At 42.0% G+C, this 19,473-nt stretch overlaps 2 protein-coding genes across 18 annotated transcripts in view; one reads left to right on the top strand and one right to left on the bottom strand.

The window, feature by feature from the left end:
* NDEL1 (nudE neurodevelopment protein 1 like 1) overlaps positions 1-19,473 on the bottom strand; it is a 90,014-nt gene that overhangs the window by 17,266 nt on the left and 53,275 nt on the right. For 8 of the 15 annotated variants that reach the window (XM_037494711.2, XM_037494714.2, XM_054689859.1 and 5 more), the window contains one exon: positions 4,910-5,016. In XM_037494711.2, the coding sequence (XP_037350608.1) occupies positions 4,910-5,016 (107 nt within the window). Of the gene's footprint in view, positions 1-1,365; positions 1,553-4,673; positions 4,728-4,909; positions 5,017-12,745; positions 12,765-19,473 lie in introns of those variants that run through there. The other 7 variants (XM_054689856.1, XM_054689861.1, XM_054689857.1 and 4 more) reach the window with 7 other exon arrangements.
* The window catches only part of MYH10 (myosin heavy chain 10), a 143,666-nt gene that overhangs the window by 113,047 nt on the left and 11,146 nt on the right, over positions 1-19,473 (top strand). For all 3 annotated transcript variants that reach the window (XM_037494707.2, XM_037494708.2, XM_054689852.1), the window contains 8 exons: positions 2,054-2,198; positions 3,214-3,420; positions 5,938-6,042; positions 13,802-13,954; positions 14,331-14,579; positions 14,845-15,057; positions 16,697-16,909; positions 18,009-18,170. In XM_037494707.2, coding sequence (XP_037350604.1) covers positions 2,054-2,198; positions 3,214-3,420; positions 5,938-6,042; positions 13,802-13,954; positions 14,331-14,579; positions 14,845-15,057; positions 16,697-16,909; positions 18,009-18,170 — 1,447 coding nt within the window. The remainder of the gene's footprint in view (positions 1-2,053; positions 2,199-3,213; positions 3,421-5,937; positions 6,043-13,801; positions 13,955-14,330; positions 14,580-14,844; positions 15,058-16,696; positions 16,910-18,008; positions 18,171-19,473) is intronic.

Raw genomic sequence — 19,473 nt, 5'->3', positions numbered from 1 at the left:
TTGTATAGATAAATAAATAAATCTTTAAAAAAAAATGTAGAAGCCACTGAGCTAGAATGTTGATATACCTTTTCTCAGCTTTTGCTCAAAAAGAGGCTCTGATCATTTCTCCCATACAACTCATAAGAAAAAGGCGGCAGTAGAAATTATATGTGTACAGTTATTAGAACCTCAGGATGTGCTCAAAAATAGCTCAGATTCTGTTTTGAGAAGTTTGATTTTTGGTAGTTCAGATGTGTCAGCATTCATGGGCACTGCACTCTTGCTAAGGAAGCAGGCCACTGGTACGTCCCTGAGCTGTGTGTCACACGGTTGGAAAAGCAGCAGTCCTCAGCAAATCAGACACTGAGCAGACTCTGGCATTTCACCTCTTTGGGACTTAGGATGACAAACTAAGGTAATTAGGTTATTCAGTCTGGCAATGAAAAGGGAAAAAACTCCACTGATTACTGATTTCAAGTAGGGATTAGGAACAAAACTATCACCCAAAAGACAACACTGATGGCAAGAGAAATGTTTTGTCTGATAAGTGAAAGTGCATTTACATGCTTATTGACAGGGATGCGTCCTAAAAAGTGCATTGTCATGTGATCATAACATGTAATGACACAGTCCTAGATGGTACAGTCCACTATAAACCTAGGCTGTGTGATGTAGCCTTTTGGGACCACCATCATGTGTGTATATGGTCCATCGCTGACCAAGACATTCGTGACCAAGACGCATGGTCTTATTAACAGTAAAGGTGAACTAAAATAACCTTCATAGAGTTTCTCAGTCTTGTTGGGCTGGTGCTTGGATCCTGGCATCCTCTGCAAGAAAGACTGAAGAGGACAGAGCCAGATCAGTGCATGTATTTCAGCTCCGGTGAGCTCGTGGTGAGCTAGACTGGACCACATAGAATTGTCAGTGGTTCATTTCTGCCTGACTCTCTGCAGCCACTGAGCTGGCAGCCACTTGGGCTCCTTTTCTCTTGGCTCCACTGATCTAAGCTGCTCAGTCACTCCACTCCCCTGGGGAAGACAGAAAATGTGCCAGTGCAGGAATCAGTCACTGTTCTAACTGGTTATATGGAGAGCAAGTTTGCCAAAGTTATACTTCATTTTTATTATAAAACTATTTAAACTCTTGATGTCACTACAGCTCTTATCAGGAACGGTAGTAATCTGACTGGCTTCACTCTTTATCAAGTTGTGTTAATAACTTAAAGATGGTACTCATATTCCAAATCTAAAGTGATTTGTTGTGGGGGTGGTCTCTGGTTGGTGAAATAACTTTGGTTTATTCAGGTGCCTTAAATATATTAAAGTATAAAAATATTAGAAGTCATGACAGCAGCTCTCCTGCTCACCTGTGACTGGGCAGGTGTTTCTCAGCACCAGCCTTCTCCCCTTGCAAAGAAGCAGAGGCAGTTCCTCCCAAGGCTGTGCCCACCTGTGACACTGCGGGCCTCTCTTTTAGCAAACCTGGCCCTTTCAGGGGTAGCTCTTCTGCCCTCTTGTATCTGTGCAAGCGTCCTTTACTTCCCTCTGCTTTTTATAATAAACCTGCCCTTTTGAATATTAAAAAATAACATGTATTATAAGTCAAATCAAAGATTTTTAACACTATTGCTTACCTTAATATCATAAGTAAGGTTAGATAAAACCCCAATTTATCTCAGGACATGTGCTCTCATTTCAAGTACTAGAGAACCTTTCAGTCTTCAACCTGCTTTTCAACCAGGCAACCCATCAAGCCTCTTGAGAATTTACCCTCTTCCAGTTTTACTCAAGTGCTGCAGTTTGGCATCTTGTGCTAACCAGTTCCTGAGCAACAATGAGATCAGACTGCCAAGAACAGTCTGAAGACACTGAGTCTTGACAGTAAGTCAGATGGAGGATGGTGTGCCATTTCTGGAAGGATTCCCTGTATCACAGTAATGGAGGCACCAGCATATTATAAAATATCATGTCATAATTATCAAAGGAATTCATGTAATATTTTAAAACAACACTTTTAAAAATTTTTAATTACTATTTCTAAGCTGCTTTCTCTAAAAATGTTTCTCTAGTACAAAACGTGAACAAGAAGTGGCAGAGCTAAAGAAGGCGCTTGAGGAAGAAACTAAGAACCATGAAGCACAAATCCAGGACATGAGACAAAGACACGCAACAGCCCTGGAGGAGCTTTCGGAGCAGCTGGAACAAGCTAAGAGGGTAAGGGAAGCCCTGATAAGCGTCTATGTCATGGAAAATCAGCCATCAGACAGGCCTCTGTCCTACTCGACCTTTCCATCCAGTCAGTGCTGATTAACCCCCAGCCTTTGCACAGCACCATGGTGGGTGGCGGGAAACCAGTGGCTCACAGGGTTCATGCGGTGGCTGTTTTCTAAAAAAGTACTCTGCTCACTGAGAACTCAGAGCCATAGGCCCATGATTTTTTTTTTTTTTTTTTTTTTGAGAAAATAAAATCACTGGATGTATCCAGCTGTTGCCTCATCACGTTTTCCTCCCAGTGTCTCCTCACTAATAGCATCTTCCTCCTGATGACTTAGTGTAAAAACCTTGAACAGTTTGAAGTCATTCTCTTTCTCATCTGCTGCCTGTATATCACCAGGTCCTGTTGATATTCCCTTTTTAAGTATTACTTACTCTTTATCTTCTTTACCCTCCCTGCCTCTGATCTATCGCAAGACACTGTCCACATTGCCATTCATCTCATATATAGGTTTTCCATTCTGATGAAAGTTAACTTCACTTACCCTCTTACTCACACCATCCCCTGGGAATACTTATTATTTCCAGTCATTGCTTCCTTCATGTTTGTTTTTGCTCTGCTGTCCCATCTTTCTCATTGCCCGTTCACCTGCCATATTTTAATTCCTACATGGCAGTATTAACGTTTACTGAACGTTACACTAGTGTCTGTTAGTCACTGGGCTAAGTACTCATGTGCATTGCTTTTAACCCTGTCACTATCATTTAAAAGATGATGAAACTGAGGCCCAGCAGTGTTAGTTAATTAAGCCAGGGTCACATGCCTAGTCAGGCCTACGAGCCTATCCTTCTGTAGAAGTCTTCACACTCAGAGAATAACATGTTTTCATTCATTTATTCAACAAATGTTGGTTGTGGACCCCCCTATGTGTCAAGCATAGATCTTACAAAAACCAGTGTCTTTTATGGAATGCTATAAAATGCTAGTAAATTATTTTTCCATTTCCTCTCCTAGTTCAAAGCAAATCTGGAAAAGAACAAACAGGGCCTAGAGACAGATAACAAGGAGCTGGCGTGTGAAGTTAAGGTGCTGCAGCAGGTCAAGGCTGAGTCTGAGCATAAAAGGAAGAAACTTGATGCCCAGGTCCAGGAGCTCCATGCCAAGGTCTCAGAAGGAGACAGGCTCAGGGTGGAACTGGCCGAGAAGGCAAATAAATTGCAGGTAAGCCTGGAAAACCTTAACTCTGGATGTTTCCCACAGTAGCCTGTCCATGGTTTACCCATTTTATCCCTCTGTGGCCATAAGAGACCTGCAGTTAATGTGCTATAAATTTTAAACAGTTGCCATCACAAGTAAATACATCAGTCCTAGGACCTGTGTGTGTGTTACTCGATTAAATAATATTTATTTTAAGAATAAGACAACATGTATTGGTCTTAAACCTAAAAAACTCAGCTTGGAATTGTGGTTATAATTCTTTGGTCTTAAAACATAATTTCAACTTATCCATTAGTCTAAGAAATAAGAGAGTAGGAACAAGGTATAAAAAAAATTATACTAGATTTGCTGCAAATACTAGAATTGTTACACACTCCTGGTTGAAGTATAAATCAACCCTTTCTAGAACACAATTTTGCAGTTTTGGTGTCACAATCCTTACAAATCTGAATACCCTTTGACCAATAAATTCATGTCTAGTAATTTATCCTAGGGAAGTACTTAAGGATGAACACCCAGTCTTGACTTTACAAACGATCATTGCAGAAGTGTGTATAAAAGCATGTAATTGAAAATAACTTGGAATGTCCAATAATGGACTTCTATGCAACAAAATATAGAAGAGGAAGAAACTAAGAACCATGAAGCACATGGTTTATTGGTGAGAAAAGATATAGTTTACTGGTGAGAAAAGATATACATTATGTATTGCCACTCTGAAAAACAATTACAGAGCTGCTTTATGTCAGACCCAAGACTACCCCCTGGGTTAATGATTCACTAGGAGGACCCCAGGACTCAGCAGGTAGTCCTACTCACAGTCACAGTGAAAGGCCACAAGGAAAATCAGTAAAAGGAAAGGTGCCTTGGTGAGATCTGAAAAAGTGGGGTGCATGCGCCTGAAATTCTCTCCCAGTGCAGTCACACAAATGCCCCTAAGTCCTCCAGCATTGCCATGTCAGCGGTGGAAAGTGTGGTCACCCAGGGAGCTCCTAGAGACTCAGCACTCAGTAGTTTCATTGGGGCTGGCTCGTAGGCACCCCTTGCCTGACACAAACCCAATCCACACTCCCAGAAGGAATGCAGATGTGCAGCATAAACCTCACTGCTTGCACAGCGTGGAATGTGGGGGACCATTTTATTTAGGAATGGAGGGCGTCTTCCTGAAATCTAAGTTTTGCAGATGCCAACCAGGTGCCAGCACTGTGAGCTGGAGAGGCGTGTCAGCCTCCTATGCTAACTCTTCCTCACATATATGCACTGGAATTGTGTGTGTATGTGCACACTCACAGGTTAACCCAAAAGTATTCCTAAAAGAGATGTTAGAAAGATAATTAATAACCATGTGTCACAGGGAGGCCAGTGAGTGACTGTTAAGGAGGTACCCCTGCTGCCCCGAGCTTTCCTTAAATTCCCATTTAATCCTCACGCGTTCCCCTCACGTATCTAAGGCTGAAAGAAGCCAAGTAGTTCGCCTCCCTCGGATCCTTACCTGGCAGTGTACAGAGCTGTGTCTTGAGGCCAAGGTCTTGAGTCCAGAGTCCTTCACCACCCCCTGTTGCCAAGACTGATGAAGTGTGAGCACTCTGAAGGTTGTTGCTAAAATGAATACAAATAGAAATGGCATTACTTGAGTTACATGTAAAGATATGTCTCCTGTACACGTTCCCTTTGTTAACACAACTAGGGAACAAACTGGAACAAAGGGTCCCCTACTATTCCTTTTGAGTTCCTTCACTTCTTTTTAATACCTAATAAAAAAGCCTCAAAGTCCTCATTTTTAAAAAATGGGAAGAGATTTTAGACCATGGAGATTTTTTTTAAATATTTTGGAATTATCATTCATTGTGGAGGAAACAAAAAATATTTTACCACATTATTCATAATAAAAAACAGCTAAATACTTACTGATAAAAACATACCAGATTTTTAAATCTTAAAAGGAACTTTTGACTGTGAAAACTAGAATTTAAGTTTATTTGAATTTCTGTAACAGTTTTTTGCTCTGTAAGAATGAATTATACTTGCCTCCCAAAGAATATATTAATGCATCTCAGTGTGGAAAAGGATCAAAATAAACAACTGGTGACCTTAGTGCCTCTTCACATTGGATAGATAGCAGGCACTCTTTCAGAAGAGTTGGCACAATTTTTATCTCTTCATAATTAAAAAAAAAATTATAAATCAAAAGTAGATCTCCCTCCCTTTTGGAGTACATTCCCGTCCTTCCAGTAGGAGAGACTGAAGTTGTCTGTGACAGCTGCCATGGACCCCGGAGGTGACGGCTCTTGTTAGTGACAGTCTTCCTTAATTGAATCTGGCAATTTCAAGTTCATTCCCTCTCCCAGAGAGGTGATACAATGCACATGCACACAGGTTGCCCATTTAGAGAGACCCGGGTTCAAATTCAAGTTCATCTCTCTAAAAACTGCTCTGTATATATTCATTTAAGAATGTGATTCTGAACCCTTTCCCCTGCTTACTGTTCAATTAAATTAAATCTTTTACTCCCCCTTGCAGAATGAATTGGATAATGTCTCAACTCTTCTAGAAGAAGCAGAGAAGAAGGGCATTAAATTTGCTAAGGATGCAACTAGTCTTGAGTCTCAATTACAGGATACACAGGTAATTCTAGGGGAGTAAGGAGGCTTTAATAATTCTATATTTTCTAAATTGGCAAAACATGCTATTACCAGAATTGCCTTCTTGTCGGTCAGCTCTGATTTTATGCTAGCTTTTATTTAATCATCTTTTACAACACACCGTAATGCCAGTAGTTTCTGCTGGAGCTTGGTGTCTCCTTGCAAAGCCCAATGGTGCCTGTGTCTGGCAGATGTGTGAGCAGTGGGGAGTGGGGTCGGGCAGCTCTTGCTGGCATGGGTGGGTACTGCCTCAGCTGTGGTTCACCATAGCTGGTCCTAAGGCACACATGCTTATTGCTGGCCATTTTATTTTTATTTTTTTTTTTTTAAATATTAAATTTTATTTTTATATTCCCCCATACAATTGCAAACGCCCCATTCTGACCCCAATCCTTCCCCTCCCGCCCCCCACCCCCCAAAAAGTGTCTCTGGTTCATAGTTTTTTGTTGATTTTGATTTTCACTTTCTTATATTCATTTTCCTGGTCCCTTATTTAAGTTTTCTAGATTCCTGCTATGAGTGAGACCATCCGGTATTTTTCTTTTTCTTTTTGGCTTATTTCGCTGAGCATGATCCCTTCCAGCGCCATCCATGTTGCTGCAAATTGCATGTGTTTATCTTTTTTGAATGCTGAGTAATATTCCATGGTATATATGTACCACATCTTCTTGATCCAGTCATCTATTTTTGGGCATTTGGGTTGTTTCCAAAGCTTAGCTATTGTAAACAGTGCTGCTATAAACATAGGAGTGCAGGTGCTCTTTGGAATTGATGTTTCTGTGTCCTTTGGGTAAATACCTAGGAGTGGAATTGCTGGATCATATGGAAGCTCTATGTTTAGTAGGTCCAGAAATCTCCACACAGCTCTCCATAGTGGTTGGACCAGTTTGCACTCCCACCAACAGTGCACAAGAGTTCCTTTTTCTCCACATCCTCGCCAACATTTGTTGTTGCTAGTTTTTTTAATATGTGCCATTCTCACTGGTGTGAGATGGTATCTCATGGTAGTTTTGATTTGCATTTCTCTGATTACAAGTGATGTTGAACATTTTTTCATATGTCTGTTGGCCATTTGCATTTCCTCTTCAGAGAAGTTTCTTTTTAGCTCTTCTGCCCATTTTTTGACTGGATTATTTTCTTTGTTGTTGCTGAGTCTCATCAGCTCTTTGCAGATTTTTGTGATCAGTCCTTTATCATTAGTGTTGGGTGCAAAAATGTTCTCCCAGTTGGTGGGGTTTCTCTTTGTTTTTGTTATTGTCTCTTTTGCTGTGCAGAAGCTCTTTAATTTGATGTAGTCCCAGCTGTTTATCTTTCTCTTCACTATCACTGCTTTGGGTGATGTGTCTGTAAAGATGTCTTTGATGTGCAAATCCCGTAGTGTTTCGCCTATATTTCCTTCTATGTATTTTATGGTTTCAGGTCTTATGTCTAGTTCTTTAATCCATTTTGAGTTGATTTTTGTGTATGGTGTGAGGTAGTGGTCAAGCTTCATTCTTTTGCATGTAGCGACCCAGTTTTCCCAGCACCATTTATTGAACAAACTTTCTTTGCTCCAATGCATAGTCTTTGCTCCTTTGTCAAAGATTAGTTGACCATAAATCTGTGGGTTTATTTCTGGATTTTCTATTCGATTCCATTGGTCTGTATGTCTGTTCTTGTTCCAATACCATGCAGTTTTGATGATTATGGCTTTGTAGTATAGTTTGAAGTCTGGGAGTGTGATGCCTCCATTTCCTTCTTTTTTTTTCAGTAGAGCTTTGGCTATTCGGGGTTTTTGGTGATTCCATATGAATTTCATCAATAATTGTTCTATTTCTTTGAAGAATGCCATTGAGATTTTGATTGGAATAGCATTGAATCTGTATATTGCTTTTGGTAGGATGGCCATTTTAATAATGTTTATTCTTCCAATCCATGAGCAGGGGATGTCTTTCCATTTCTTTGTGTCTTCTTCTATTTCTTTTAACAGTGTTTTATAGTTTTCTTTGTATAGGTCCTTTACCTCTTTTGTTAGATTTATTCCCAAATATTTGATTTTTTTTGTTTCGATAATAAAAGGGGTGGTTTTTTTGATTTCTTCTTCTTCAGATTTATTGTTTGTGTATAGGAAGGCTACTGACTTTTGCGTGTTGATTTTGTATCCTGCCACTTTACTGAATTGATTGATGAGTTGAATTAGTTTTTCTGTGGAGATTTTGGGGTTCTCTATGTATATTATCATATCATCTGCAAATAGTGATAGTTTGACTTCTTCTTTTCCTATTTGGATTCCTTGGATGTCTTTCTCTTGTCTTATTGCTCTGGCTAGGACTTCCAGTATTATATTGAAAAGCAGTGGTGAGAGTGGACATCCTTGTCTTGTTCCAGATCTTAATGGAATTGCTTTCAGCTTTTCACCATTGAGAATGATACTGGCTGTTGGCTTGTCATAGATGGCCTTTATGATGTTGAGGTATGTTCCTTGTATCCCAAGAATTTCAAGGGCTTTTATCATGAATGGGTGTTGCACTTTGTCGAAAGCTTTCTCAGCATCTATTGATATTATCATATGGTTTTTATATTTCTTTTTGTTGATGTGTTGGATAACGTTGATTGATTTTCGGATGTTAAACCATCCTTGTGCCCCTGGAATGAATCCAACTTGGTCGTGGTGAATTATCTTATGGACACATTGTTGGATTCTGATAGCTAAAATTTTATTGAGGATTTTTGCATCAGTGTTCATTAGGGAGATTGGCCTATAGTTTTCCTTTTTTGTGTTGTCCTTATTCGGTTTTGGTATTAGTGTAATATTGGCTTCATAGAACGTGTTTGGTATTGTCCCTTCCTTCTCAATTTTTTGGAAGAGTTTGTGAAGGATAGGCACTAATTCATCTCTGAATGTTTGGTAGAATTCATTTGTAAATCCATCAGGTCCTGGGCTTTTGTTTTTGGGGAGGTTTTTAATTACCATTTCAATTTCGCTGCTTGTAATTGGTCTGTTTAGGTGTTCTATTTCTTCTTTATCTAGCTTTGGGTGATTGTAGAGTTGTAGGAATTTGTCCATCTCCTCTAGATTGTTGAACTTGTTTCCATATAACTGTTCATAGTAGTTACTGATTATTCTTTTGATTTCTGCTGTGTCCGTTGTGATTTCTCCTCTTTCATTTATGATTCTGTGTATTTGTGCTTTCTCCCTTTTTCCTTTGTGAGCCTGGCTAGGGTTTGTCTATTTTATTTATTTTTTCAAAGAACCAGCTCTTGGTTTCATTGATCTTTTGGATTGTTTTTTTAGTTTCAATTTCATTTATTTCTGCTTTGGTTTTTATTATTTCTTTTCTTCTACTGGTTCTGGGGTTTTTTTGTTGTTCTTTTTCTAGATCTTTGAGCTTCGAGATTAGGTTGTTTCTTTGAGTTCTTTCTTGTTTTTTGATGTGAGCTTCTATTGCTATATATTTTCCTCTTATTACTGCTTTTGCTGCATCCCATACATTTAGGATATTGGTGTCCTCCTTGTCATTCAATTCAAAGAATTTTTTAATTTCTTCTTTGATCTCCTCGTTAGTCCAGTGGTCTTCCAGTAGTGTGGCTTTTAATCTCCATGAGGTAGGATAGTTCCTTGCCTTCTTTTTATGATTTATTTCTAGTTTGATGCCTTCGTGGTCAGAAAAGATGGTTGGTATGATTTCAATCTTGGTGTATCTGTTGATGTTTGTCTTGTGCCTCAGTATGTGATCGATCCTGGAGAATGATCCGTGTGCGCTTGAGAAAAATGTGTACTCCGTTTTTTTTGGGTTTAGTGTTCTATAGATGTCTGTTAAGCCCAAATGCTCTAGGTCCTTATTTAGAGCTTTAGTTTCTTTACTTATTTTTTGTCTTGTTGATCTATCCATTGTTGATAGTGGTGTGTTGAAGTCTCCCACTACGTATGTGTTTTCTCTGATGTCTGTTTTCAGAGAGGACAACAGTTGTCTGATATATTTTGGTGCTCTTTCGTTTGGTGAGTATATGTTAATGAGTGTTATTCTTCTTGAAGTATTGTCCCCTTAATCATAATGTAGTGACCATTGGGGTCTCTTTTTATTTTTTTGAGTTTGAAATCTGTTTTATCTGATATAAGTATAGCTGTTCCTGCTTCTTTTTTGGCCCATTTGCTTGTAGGATTGTTTTCCATCCTTTGACTTTGAGCCTATTTTTATCTTTTGTAGCTAAATGTGTTTCCTGGAGACAGCAAAGGTTGGGTTTTGTTTCTTAATCCAGGCTGCAACTCTGTGTCTTTTTATTGAAGAGTTTAGTCCATTTACATTTAGAGTTAATATTGATATGTTAGCATCTGTATTTGCCATTATGTTTGTCTTTCCTTTGATTTTATTTATTTATTCTTTTAATAACTTTTTTTTTTTTTTTTGGTCTTCTTTCGTTGTTATTCGTCCCTCTGAGGTTCTGGCTTTAGGATTCCTTGTAGTATTTTTTGGAGTGGGGGTTTAGTCGCAATGAAATTCCGGAGTTTCTCTTTGTCTGGGAAGGTCCATATTCTTTCTTCATGGAGGAAAGAGAGCTTTGCGGGATAGAGTATTCTTGGTTGGCATCTGTTTTCTTGGAGTCTGTTGACTATGTCCCTCCACTCTCTCCTTGCCCGTAGTGTTTCTTCAGAGAAGTCTGATGTCAGCCTGATTGGTTTTCCTTTGAATGTTATCTGTTTCTTCCCTCTTGTCAGCTTCATTATTTTTTCCTTGTCCTGGATTCTTGGGAGCTTTACTATTATGTGTCTTGCTGTGTTTTTCCTTTCGTCGTGGAAGTTTGGTGTTCTTCTTGCTTCTTGTATATCAATTTTCAGCTCCTTCTTCTCATTTGGGAAGTTCTCTTCAATTATATCCATGAATATTTTCTCTGTTCCTACATCTCTCTCCTCTCCTTCTGGAATTCCTATAACTCGTATATTTCCTTTCCTCATGGAATCAGATAGTTCCTGAAGTCTTTCTTCATTCTTTTTCCTTCGTACTTCTCTTTCCTTTTCTGTTTTGGTTCTTTTTATTTCTGTGTCTTCAAGATTACTTATTCTTTCTTCCATTTCATCTATTCTGCTTTCATTGCTTTTCCCAGAGTTCTTTAGTTCCTCCATTAATTCTTTGATCTCCTGCATTTCTCTTACTTCCCTCTTTAGGGACTCAATTTCCTTCTTCTGATCTATCACTTTTTTAATCATGGCAATTTTAAATTCTCTTTCTGGAAGGCTCAGAAGTTCTTCCAAGTTGCTGTCGTTGCAATCTGGGGAGTGGTTTTCTTTTTGTGGTGTGCTTCTTTCATGAGGAGTTTTTAGGTTGCGTGTGGTTCTTCTACTCCCTACTGTCTGTTTTCTAATTTGTCGTATGCGTTGGGTCACTGTGTTGCTCGGACTGACTGACATCTTGGGTGAACTTCTCCGCTCCCCTCTGGCTCTTCCAGGAGCCATCTCTGTCTTCTGGGGGAGCTTTCTGCTGGTTTTAGGCAGTTTTTACTGAAGAAATGTCCCTGTTCTCAAATGGCGAAGCGGGATGCAGTCCCTGCGCCTCCGGTTTCAGGCACACTCTTCTGCGCCCCCGGTCTGCCCCGGACGTGGGTGCCTGCTCCCTCTGTGGGCTCAGACTGCTGGTCGGAAGGGGCCTGGCGTGGAATAACTTCCCGGCTGGCCACTGGGTCCTCCAGAAACCTTCTGCCCTTTTCAAGCAGTCTTAAGAAATGTCCTGTTTTATAGGGTGTTAGTGACTTTTTTTTTTCCTGGTCGCTAGGTGGCGCCAGAGATCTCTCCTATTGTCCTTGGGGGGCTGTTTTTCGCCTCCCCCCACCCCGTGGGACAGAGAACAGAGCGGGAATGGTAGGGTACACCTCAACAGCTTTGGGGTGCTGTGTCTGCCTTGTGCCCCACCGTCGTGGAGAACCCACGCCCCGAATTTTCGTGCCCCGGGTCTCAGTTCAAAGCCCTCAGTTCCAGGACGCGGGCTGTAGCCCAGTTCAGTGGCGCGGGAATGGCGCCTTTTGCACCGCTCCCGTGCCTGGGCGCCTGGTTCCTGCTCACTCAGGGAGGGACCTTCACCTCAGTGAGGACCTCTGCGCGTCTCCCCGCAAGCCTAGGTCGTCTCCCCGCAAGCCTAGGTCGCAGGCGCGGGGACCTGGGCAGCCGCGATCCAGGTCTGCACTTGCTTTTCAAGCGCGCCGAGCGCGCCGCGTTTCCGCGCCAGCTTACCGGCAGCCCGGGCTGTGTGCGCGTCTCCCGGGGTCTTTGTTCTTCTCTAATGGCGCCCGGAGCCGTTCGCTCACCGCCGCGGCGGATCCTGCAGGGTTCGCCTCAGCTCCCGTTCACGGGGTGTGGTGGCTGCAATAGTTCCTTTCCACGCACAGTCCCGCTTGCTGCGTCATTTGTTCTTGTTGGCCGTTTTGGTTTGTTGTTTCCCTCCTCTCTGCCGGTCGGAGAGTGCCGCCTCTGCGGGCGGGGGAGGGGAGCAGGGTTCTGCGCTTCCCTCCCTTCTGGTCCTCTTTTATGGCCACTTTCTTCTTCGGGTAGTTCGCTGGCGTCACCCGTTTATCTTCCGTGTCCCAGTTCTCACTGGGACCTGCCGCTTTTCCTCCCTATTCACTTTTTTTAATGGGAGATCTTACTCGCAGCGTCTCCTCGCCGCCATGTTGCTCCGCCCCTCTTGCTGGCCATTTTAAATAAGATTGTTGTGATTCAAATTTCATTATGCTAACCTAAAAGAAACAACCAGTTTTTATTTTATTTTTTTTATACAAGAGCTGGGGTACAGGCCAGAGGTACAGGAGAGTGAGAGGATTCACCAGAGATGGAGCGGGGCATCGGGCGAGACGAGAGGTCTGATTGCCATGTGGGTTGCTCTGAGGCTGGCGGGGATCTAACCGGCACTGCAGAGGCTGTGCACAGCTTCACAGCGCTGCGCTCAACCGCCTGCGCCACCAGGGAGGCCCACAACCAGTTTCTAAAAGAGTGGATTGGCACTTGCTCATAAAACTGTTAAAGCTTGTATTGAATCATTTGTTAGTCAGGAGCTAATGACTGAGGATTTGACAACAGCACTTCCTAGATTTTTACATTTCATTTTTATTACATTTGTAAACATTTATGAGTATTTATTTGCCAGATTCTGGGCTAGGTGATGAAAGTACAGGGGTAAAAATCTTAAACAGAAAGTGGAATGATAAGGCAGCTGAGAACAAATCTAGTGTAAACAAGGGCTTACGCTCTGACAGAGCTCATCCTGCATAGTGACACTAGAAAAGAAGGAAGGACCCAATCACAGAAAGTGCTCTGTGTGCCTTCGAAAATTTCCAAGTCTGAAAGCAATGGAAGAGACATGTTAGCATTTACAGTTTAGAAAAATTTATTGCCTGGCAGAAAGTATAAAGGACAAATCATTGAGGGGTTGCCCAATACTGGAGGTAATCCTAGAAAAATGCCAAGACAAGCAGGTAGAGAGGAAGGGATTTCAGAAATAACTAAAAAGATTCGGTGGATATAGAGAGGGAGGTGTCTCAGACACTCACAGCGGGTACCCTGGGCCCCTGGGGGAGGCGCTGCCATTCCTCATGAGCAAATTTAAATCAATGCTTGTGTTAATGGATTTTGTAAAAGTATCGTGTGTTTTAAAGTAATTTGTGTTTATTAATATCTGGATATTTCTCAACACTAAACCTCTTGTTTTTAGGACATGAATTTTTCTGTTTTGGTGATTAATGTAACTTAAGTATTAACCTTTTATAAAAATAAACAGGAGCTTCTTCAGGAGGAAACGCGCCAAAAACTGAACCTAAGTAGTCGGATTAGGCAGCTCGAAGAGGAGAAGAACAGTCTTCAGGAACAACAGGAGGAAGAGGAGGAGGCCAGAAAGAACCTGGAAAAACAAGTACTCGGCCTGCAGGCCCAGGTGTGTGCCCTCTTAGGAAGCTTTCGTGGCCTAGTTGTGTGCATTTAGCCGTCAATGTCCCTGGTTTACCGGACTGTTGCAGCTCCGTGTGGGACAGTTAATTAGGTCATACTAAATTAAGCCCATTCAGTGCTTTTTCTTTGACCTTAACCAAGTGCCGATCCTATGCGGGTAGAAGCATTTCAAATAAAGACACGTAACTGTGTCATAGTTTTATTCTAGCTAAGAAATTAAGTTATAGTCGAACATTCATTTGCATAAAACAACATAGTATTTATAATGTTTCTTCTCAAAAAATAATTGAAAGCAGTTTTTTCTTTATTTCTCAAATGCAAAAGAGCCAACTGAGTGATTCTTTTCTTTACATAAAATCTAGCTGACTGATACCAGAAAAAAAGTAGATGATGACTTGGGAACAATTGAAAGTTTGGAAGAAGCCAAAAAGAAGCTTCTTAAAGATGTAGAGGCATTGAGCCAGCGCCTGGAGGAAAAGGCTTTGGCCTATGACAAGCTGGAGAAGACCAAGAACCGCCTGCAGCAGGAGCTAGATGACCTGATGGTTGACTTGGACCATCAGCGCCAGATTGTCTCCAACTTGGAGAAGAAGCAGAAGAAGTTTGATCAGGTGGGTTCTCTGTTCCCTTCTGTAGGATCAGCATATGTTTCCTCATGGCGAAGCTCTCACTTTTGTTTTTGTTAAAAATAACCTTGTTTAAAAGCAATACCTTTTTAGAGCAAAATTAGAAAAAGAGAATTCTTGTAAAAAAGAAAGTGAGAGAACACCTGTAATCTGGTAGTAGTATTCTCAGCAGTAAGTCAGACACACAGTGAATGAGAAGAATTTATGTTGCTTTTTAAATTGTACCTAATACCCAGTGCCATTCATATAGCTATTAGCAGAAGAAAAGAACATCTCTGCTCGCTATGCGGAAGAGCGAGACCGTGCGGAAGCAGAGGCCAGAGAAAAAGAAACTAAAGCTCTATCACTCGCCCGGGCCCTTGAGGAGGCCTTGGAGGCCAAAGAAGAGTTTGAGAGGCAGAACAAGCAGTTGCGGGCAGACATGGAAGACCTCATGAGCTCGAAGGATGATGTGGGGAAGAATGTAAGTATCCCTGGGGACCTCCTCTTCAAAGGAGAGTGGGCGGCTCCTTAGGACTGCCTGAAGGATCTGGGAGTGCTGAGTCCAACAGCCAAGTCATCCACCAGTGAGTTTCTGGACCCGTGATAAATAGGGGATTATAGTCTTTGGGATAAGCCATCAGGTTCTCTGATCTGTTCTTGTAGGAGCACTGACAGGTGGGAAGGCCTTTTTTTCCCACTCATCACTTTCATGACTCTCCCTGCCCTAGCCTGCATCCTAGCAAGGGAACTCCACACAAAAGAACTTCACAGTTATTGAGTCGGAGAGTCCCCTCAGGTGGAGGGCAGGGGATCTGTCTCCGCACAGAGAGAGGAGCAAGGTGAGCACTGCAGCTCTGACCTGGGTCATCCCAGTGAGGCCCCCTCATTTCCTTTGAGAGCTTCAAACACTTGGTGGTTTATTCACAGTTGAGACATTTCCATGACACTGATTCTGCATCCACTACATACATCTCTGACAAGAGCTGTGCTGGTGGTGGTTTACCTCACGCCCCTTCCTCAGATATGAGGTGTTGAGGATATTGAAGAAAGCCAGGCCTGGGAGTCAAAGACCAGGTTCAAGACTTGGCTCTGACCATGGAAAGCCACTTAGCCTCCAGTAAGTCACCTCACCTGTCAAATGGACATTACACTTGCCCTGTTTCATACAGCATCCTGCAGCTATGCTTTGAAAATCTGCAGTCTTCTCTTTAGCTTTATGAGGTGAAGTCTCATTTTCATGGGAAGTGGACTCTGGCCATATCATAAAAGGAGAGACTGTCCTACCTTCCTGCCTGGGCTCCTACAACCTGGTGCCCAGGGACTAGCCTCAGGGACGGGAGTAAAAATGGCCATGATTGCATGATGTGGAAAGAGAACTTCAAAGCTGATTTCATTTTCTTTTCTGTATTCGTTTTCACTTGCACAATCAGTAGTCACACATTCGTTTCCACAAACATTTCTTTGTTCCTGTGAAGAGCCAGGCAATGCTAAGAGACACATGGCCCTCCTCATGTCTTAAGTTGTCTTCTCAACCCTGTGAGAAGTGAAAGGCCATGAACTCCAAAGGGGGTCCCTCGCGGTATCCATGCAAGCTGCCCGAAGGCTTGTAGCAGGGATCCAGAGTCATGAGGTGGAAGCACTCAGCACAGCACTTGGCACAGAGAACTACGTAAAAGTTTATGGGGGTCTCTTTTTAGTTGTACCCTGCTCTTAGGCCTGGCACCCTTTAATATCTCACTTTCAGTACGAAAGAACATGCCATAATGTTACAGACAACAGACAAATGGCCAGTCAGCGGACGGGTTCCTTTGACCATGGTCTTTTCATTGTTCTTTGGTGTTTAAAGATCTCTCAGCTTCAAGGTCACCAGAGAATAATTTACCAGTAATAGAGCACAGGCGAATAAAGAAAGCACTGCCGTTATTTTGATGATGGATTCTGAAATGAAGGGTTGCAGCAGCCGTAGAAGGAAAAAGAGGATGTGTGAGGTGTGTCAGGAGCCTGGCCCAGCGGTGACCAGGGTGGCAACCTGCTGTCCAGGAGCCTCGGAGACAGGACGGCTGCTTGCCTCGCGCCTCTGCCAGGGGTCAGCTGCATCCTGCATGTTTCCTGTGGTTTAGGTTCATGAACTTGAGAAGTCCAAGCGGGCCCTAGAGCAGCAGGTGGAGGAAATGCGGACCCAGCTGGAGGAGCTGGAGGACGAGCTCCAGGCCACGGAGGACGCCAAGCTGCGCCTGGAGGTCAACATGCAGGCCATGAAGGCCCAGTTTGAGAGGGACTTGCAAACCCGCGACGAGCAGAATGAGGAGAAGAAGCGGCTGCTGATAAAGCAGGTGGGTCAGGGGGAGTGTGGTCTCCAGAGCAAGAACCTGCTTGTTTTCAAAGCCCAGTTTTGGGCCAATATCCTGTCCATTCACATTAGGTAGAACACATTAACAAGTAAAATCAACTTATTTGTTCATCTGATAATCTAATTCTTTAACATTTAATATAATTGGTTTTGATTTTCTATATTTCTCATACAATGTCATTGAAAAGCCCTATGTGGGATTTCAAGGAAATGTGTAGATTCTAGCTCTGTGAGCCTTAAGAAATGGGGGTACAAAAATCAGTGGGTATCTGAAAAGATGATTCAGCATATTTCTGAAGTTCAGATCACATGTTCTCATTAAACCATTTGATAAGGAGGAGAAAACAGGTATTTAAAATTTTTTGAGTTTAAAATGTAGCCAGAATTTGACAGTACATACTTTTCTAAATGTATACTAAACTTCTAATTTAAAAGTTTACTTTTGAAATTAATTGTAGATATGTAGCAGTCCCTTGGAGTTCTTGGTATCAGGTCTTGGATCTCAGATGTATTAAATTTTGTTTTATTTTGTTCTTTTCACTCCAGTAGTATCTATTAGCCATTTATTGCTGGATTAACAACTACATCAAACTTAGTGGCTTAAAATAACTTTTTAATCACAATTTCTGTGGTCAGAAGCTGAGAATCCACTCAGTGAGGTGCACCATCTGAAGGCCTGAGTGGGGCTAGAGAATGTGTCCCAGCTGCTTGCCTGCAGGGTGTTGGCCCGAGAGCCTAGCACCTCAGCAAGGGCCGCTCCTCAGGCTGCCTGTGTCCCCAGGGGAACTTCCCTCAGAAGTTGTCGCCAATCTTCCCATTGTGTTGCATCACCTAGACTGAGAGCTTGAAGAGAGGGACTCTGCCTTCTTGTGTCTCTCATAGCAGTTAGTGGAAAAGATTTGTACCAGGTATTGTTTAAAGATCTCCTTAAACAAAATTCAATTGTGGTTTTCTGTAATAAGAACAGTTGCAGGGGAGCAAAGAGCACCTCCAGGATAACAGAGCCCTTATGTGATGGCAGGCTGCCTGTCCTCTGACGTGAATTCTGAGTCTTCTCAGGCATAACCCATGCTGTCCATTAGGTGCGGGAGCTCGAGGCAGAACTGGAGGATGAACGGAAACAGCGTGCACTTGCTGTTGCTGCGAAGAAGAAAATGGAAATAGACCTGAAGGACCTTGAAGCTCAAATTGAAGCAGCAAATAAAGCCAGGGATGAAGTGATCAAGCAGCTTCGAAAACTTCAGGTATGTACTGCTGGCCATCATTCTTCGATGGTGTCATCTGGCCCTGCTGAGGTCAAGCCCAATATGACCCGTGAGGCTGGGGAAGAAAGTGCTGTGCTGCACCCAGCCTGTCATTTTGCTGCCCCACGTGGTGCTGGCATATCACCCCTCTAAGGGGCCCAGTGAAGCTGTCATCCTTGGTGGTGGGTTGGGGCAGTGGCCATAAAGATGGCCCCTGTGTACAGCTCTCTTAAAGTGTTTTCTATTGTTTGTTTCAGTCTATTCATAGAGCTTGTGCAGCCATCACAAGTGCCTAATTTTGGACATTTTGGTTCCCCCTAAAAGAAACTCTGTACCCCTTACTCTCACTTCCCACCCCCACTATCTCAGCACTAATCCACCATAGATCATCTTTGTCTCTATAGATTTGCTTATGCTGGACATTTTATATAAATGGAATGATACAATATGTGGCTTGTTGTGGCTGGCTTCTTTCACTTTAATTTTTAAGGTTCATTCATATGAATAAGTATTTCATTCCTTTTTATTACCAAATAATATATATTCCTTTGTGTGACTATACCACATTTATCTTTTCATCAGTTGATGGACATCTGGGTTATTTCCACCTTTTGCCTACTTGAATTCTGTTCCTGTGAGCATTCGGGTGTATTTTGTGGACTTGTGCTTTCAGTTTTCTCAGGCAAATACTAGGCAGTGGAGCTATGGGGTCACTTCATTTAACTTGGAGGAACTGCAAAAAACCTTTCCACAACAAGGGTTCCAGTTTCTCTGCATCCTTATCAGCATTTGTTTTTGCCTGTCTTGAAATCATAGCCATCCTAGCAGATATGAAGTGGGATCTCTTTGTGGCTTTTTTATTGCCTTTATGACTAACGAGGTTGACATCTTTTCATGTGTTTATTGGCTATTATCTTGTTTGGAAAAAGTGTCTTTCAATCCTCTGCACCTCTTTTTAATTACTGAGTTTCAGCAGTATTGCATGTATTCTGGCTATCATCTCTTCTGAGATATATGACTACTAAATATTTACTTCCATTCTCTAGGTTTTCTGTTTTCATTTGGTGGCACTGTTTGCAGCCAAAAAAAAAAAAAATTTCGTTTAGAAGTTGACTTCGACTTCATTTTTTGTTAATTGTGAATTTGTTATCAAATCCAAGGTCATGGAGATTCAGCCTATGTTTTATTCTAAGAGTTTTGGATCCGCTTTATTTTGGCTATATGATTTGAGGTATCGCACCAACTTTCTTTTGCGTATGGATATCCACTTATCTCAGCACTGTTTGTTTGAAACTATTATTTC

Source organism: Talpa occidentalis, unplaced genomic scaffold (genome assembly GCF_014898055.3).
Source record: "Talpa occidentalis isolate TD23 unplaced genomic scaffold, MPIMG_talOcc4v2.1 talOcc4.7, whole genome shotgun sequence".
In the NCBI taxonomy this organism is placed as follows: domain Eukaryota; kingdom Metazoa; phylum Chordata; class Mammalia; order Eulipotyphla; family Talpidae; genus Talpa; species Talpa occidentalis.
The sequence above is the reverse complement of the archived record's forward strand: the minus strand, read 5'-3'. Positions and strand labels throughout refer to the sequence as shown.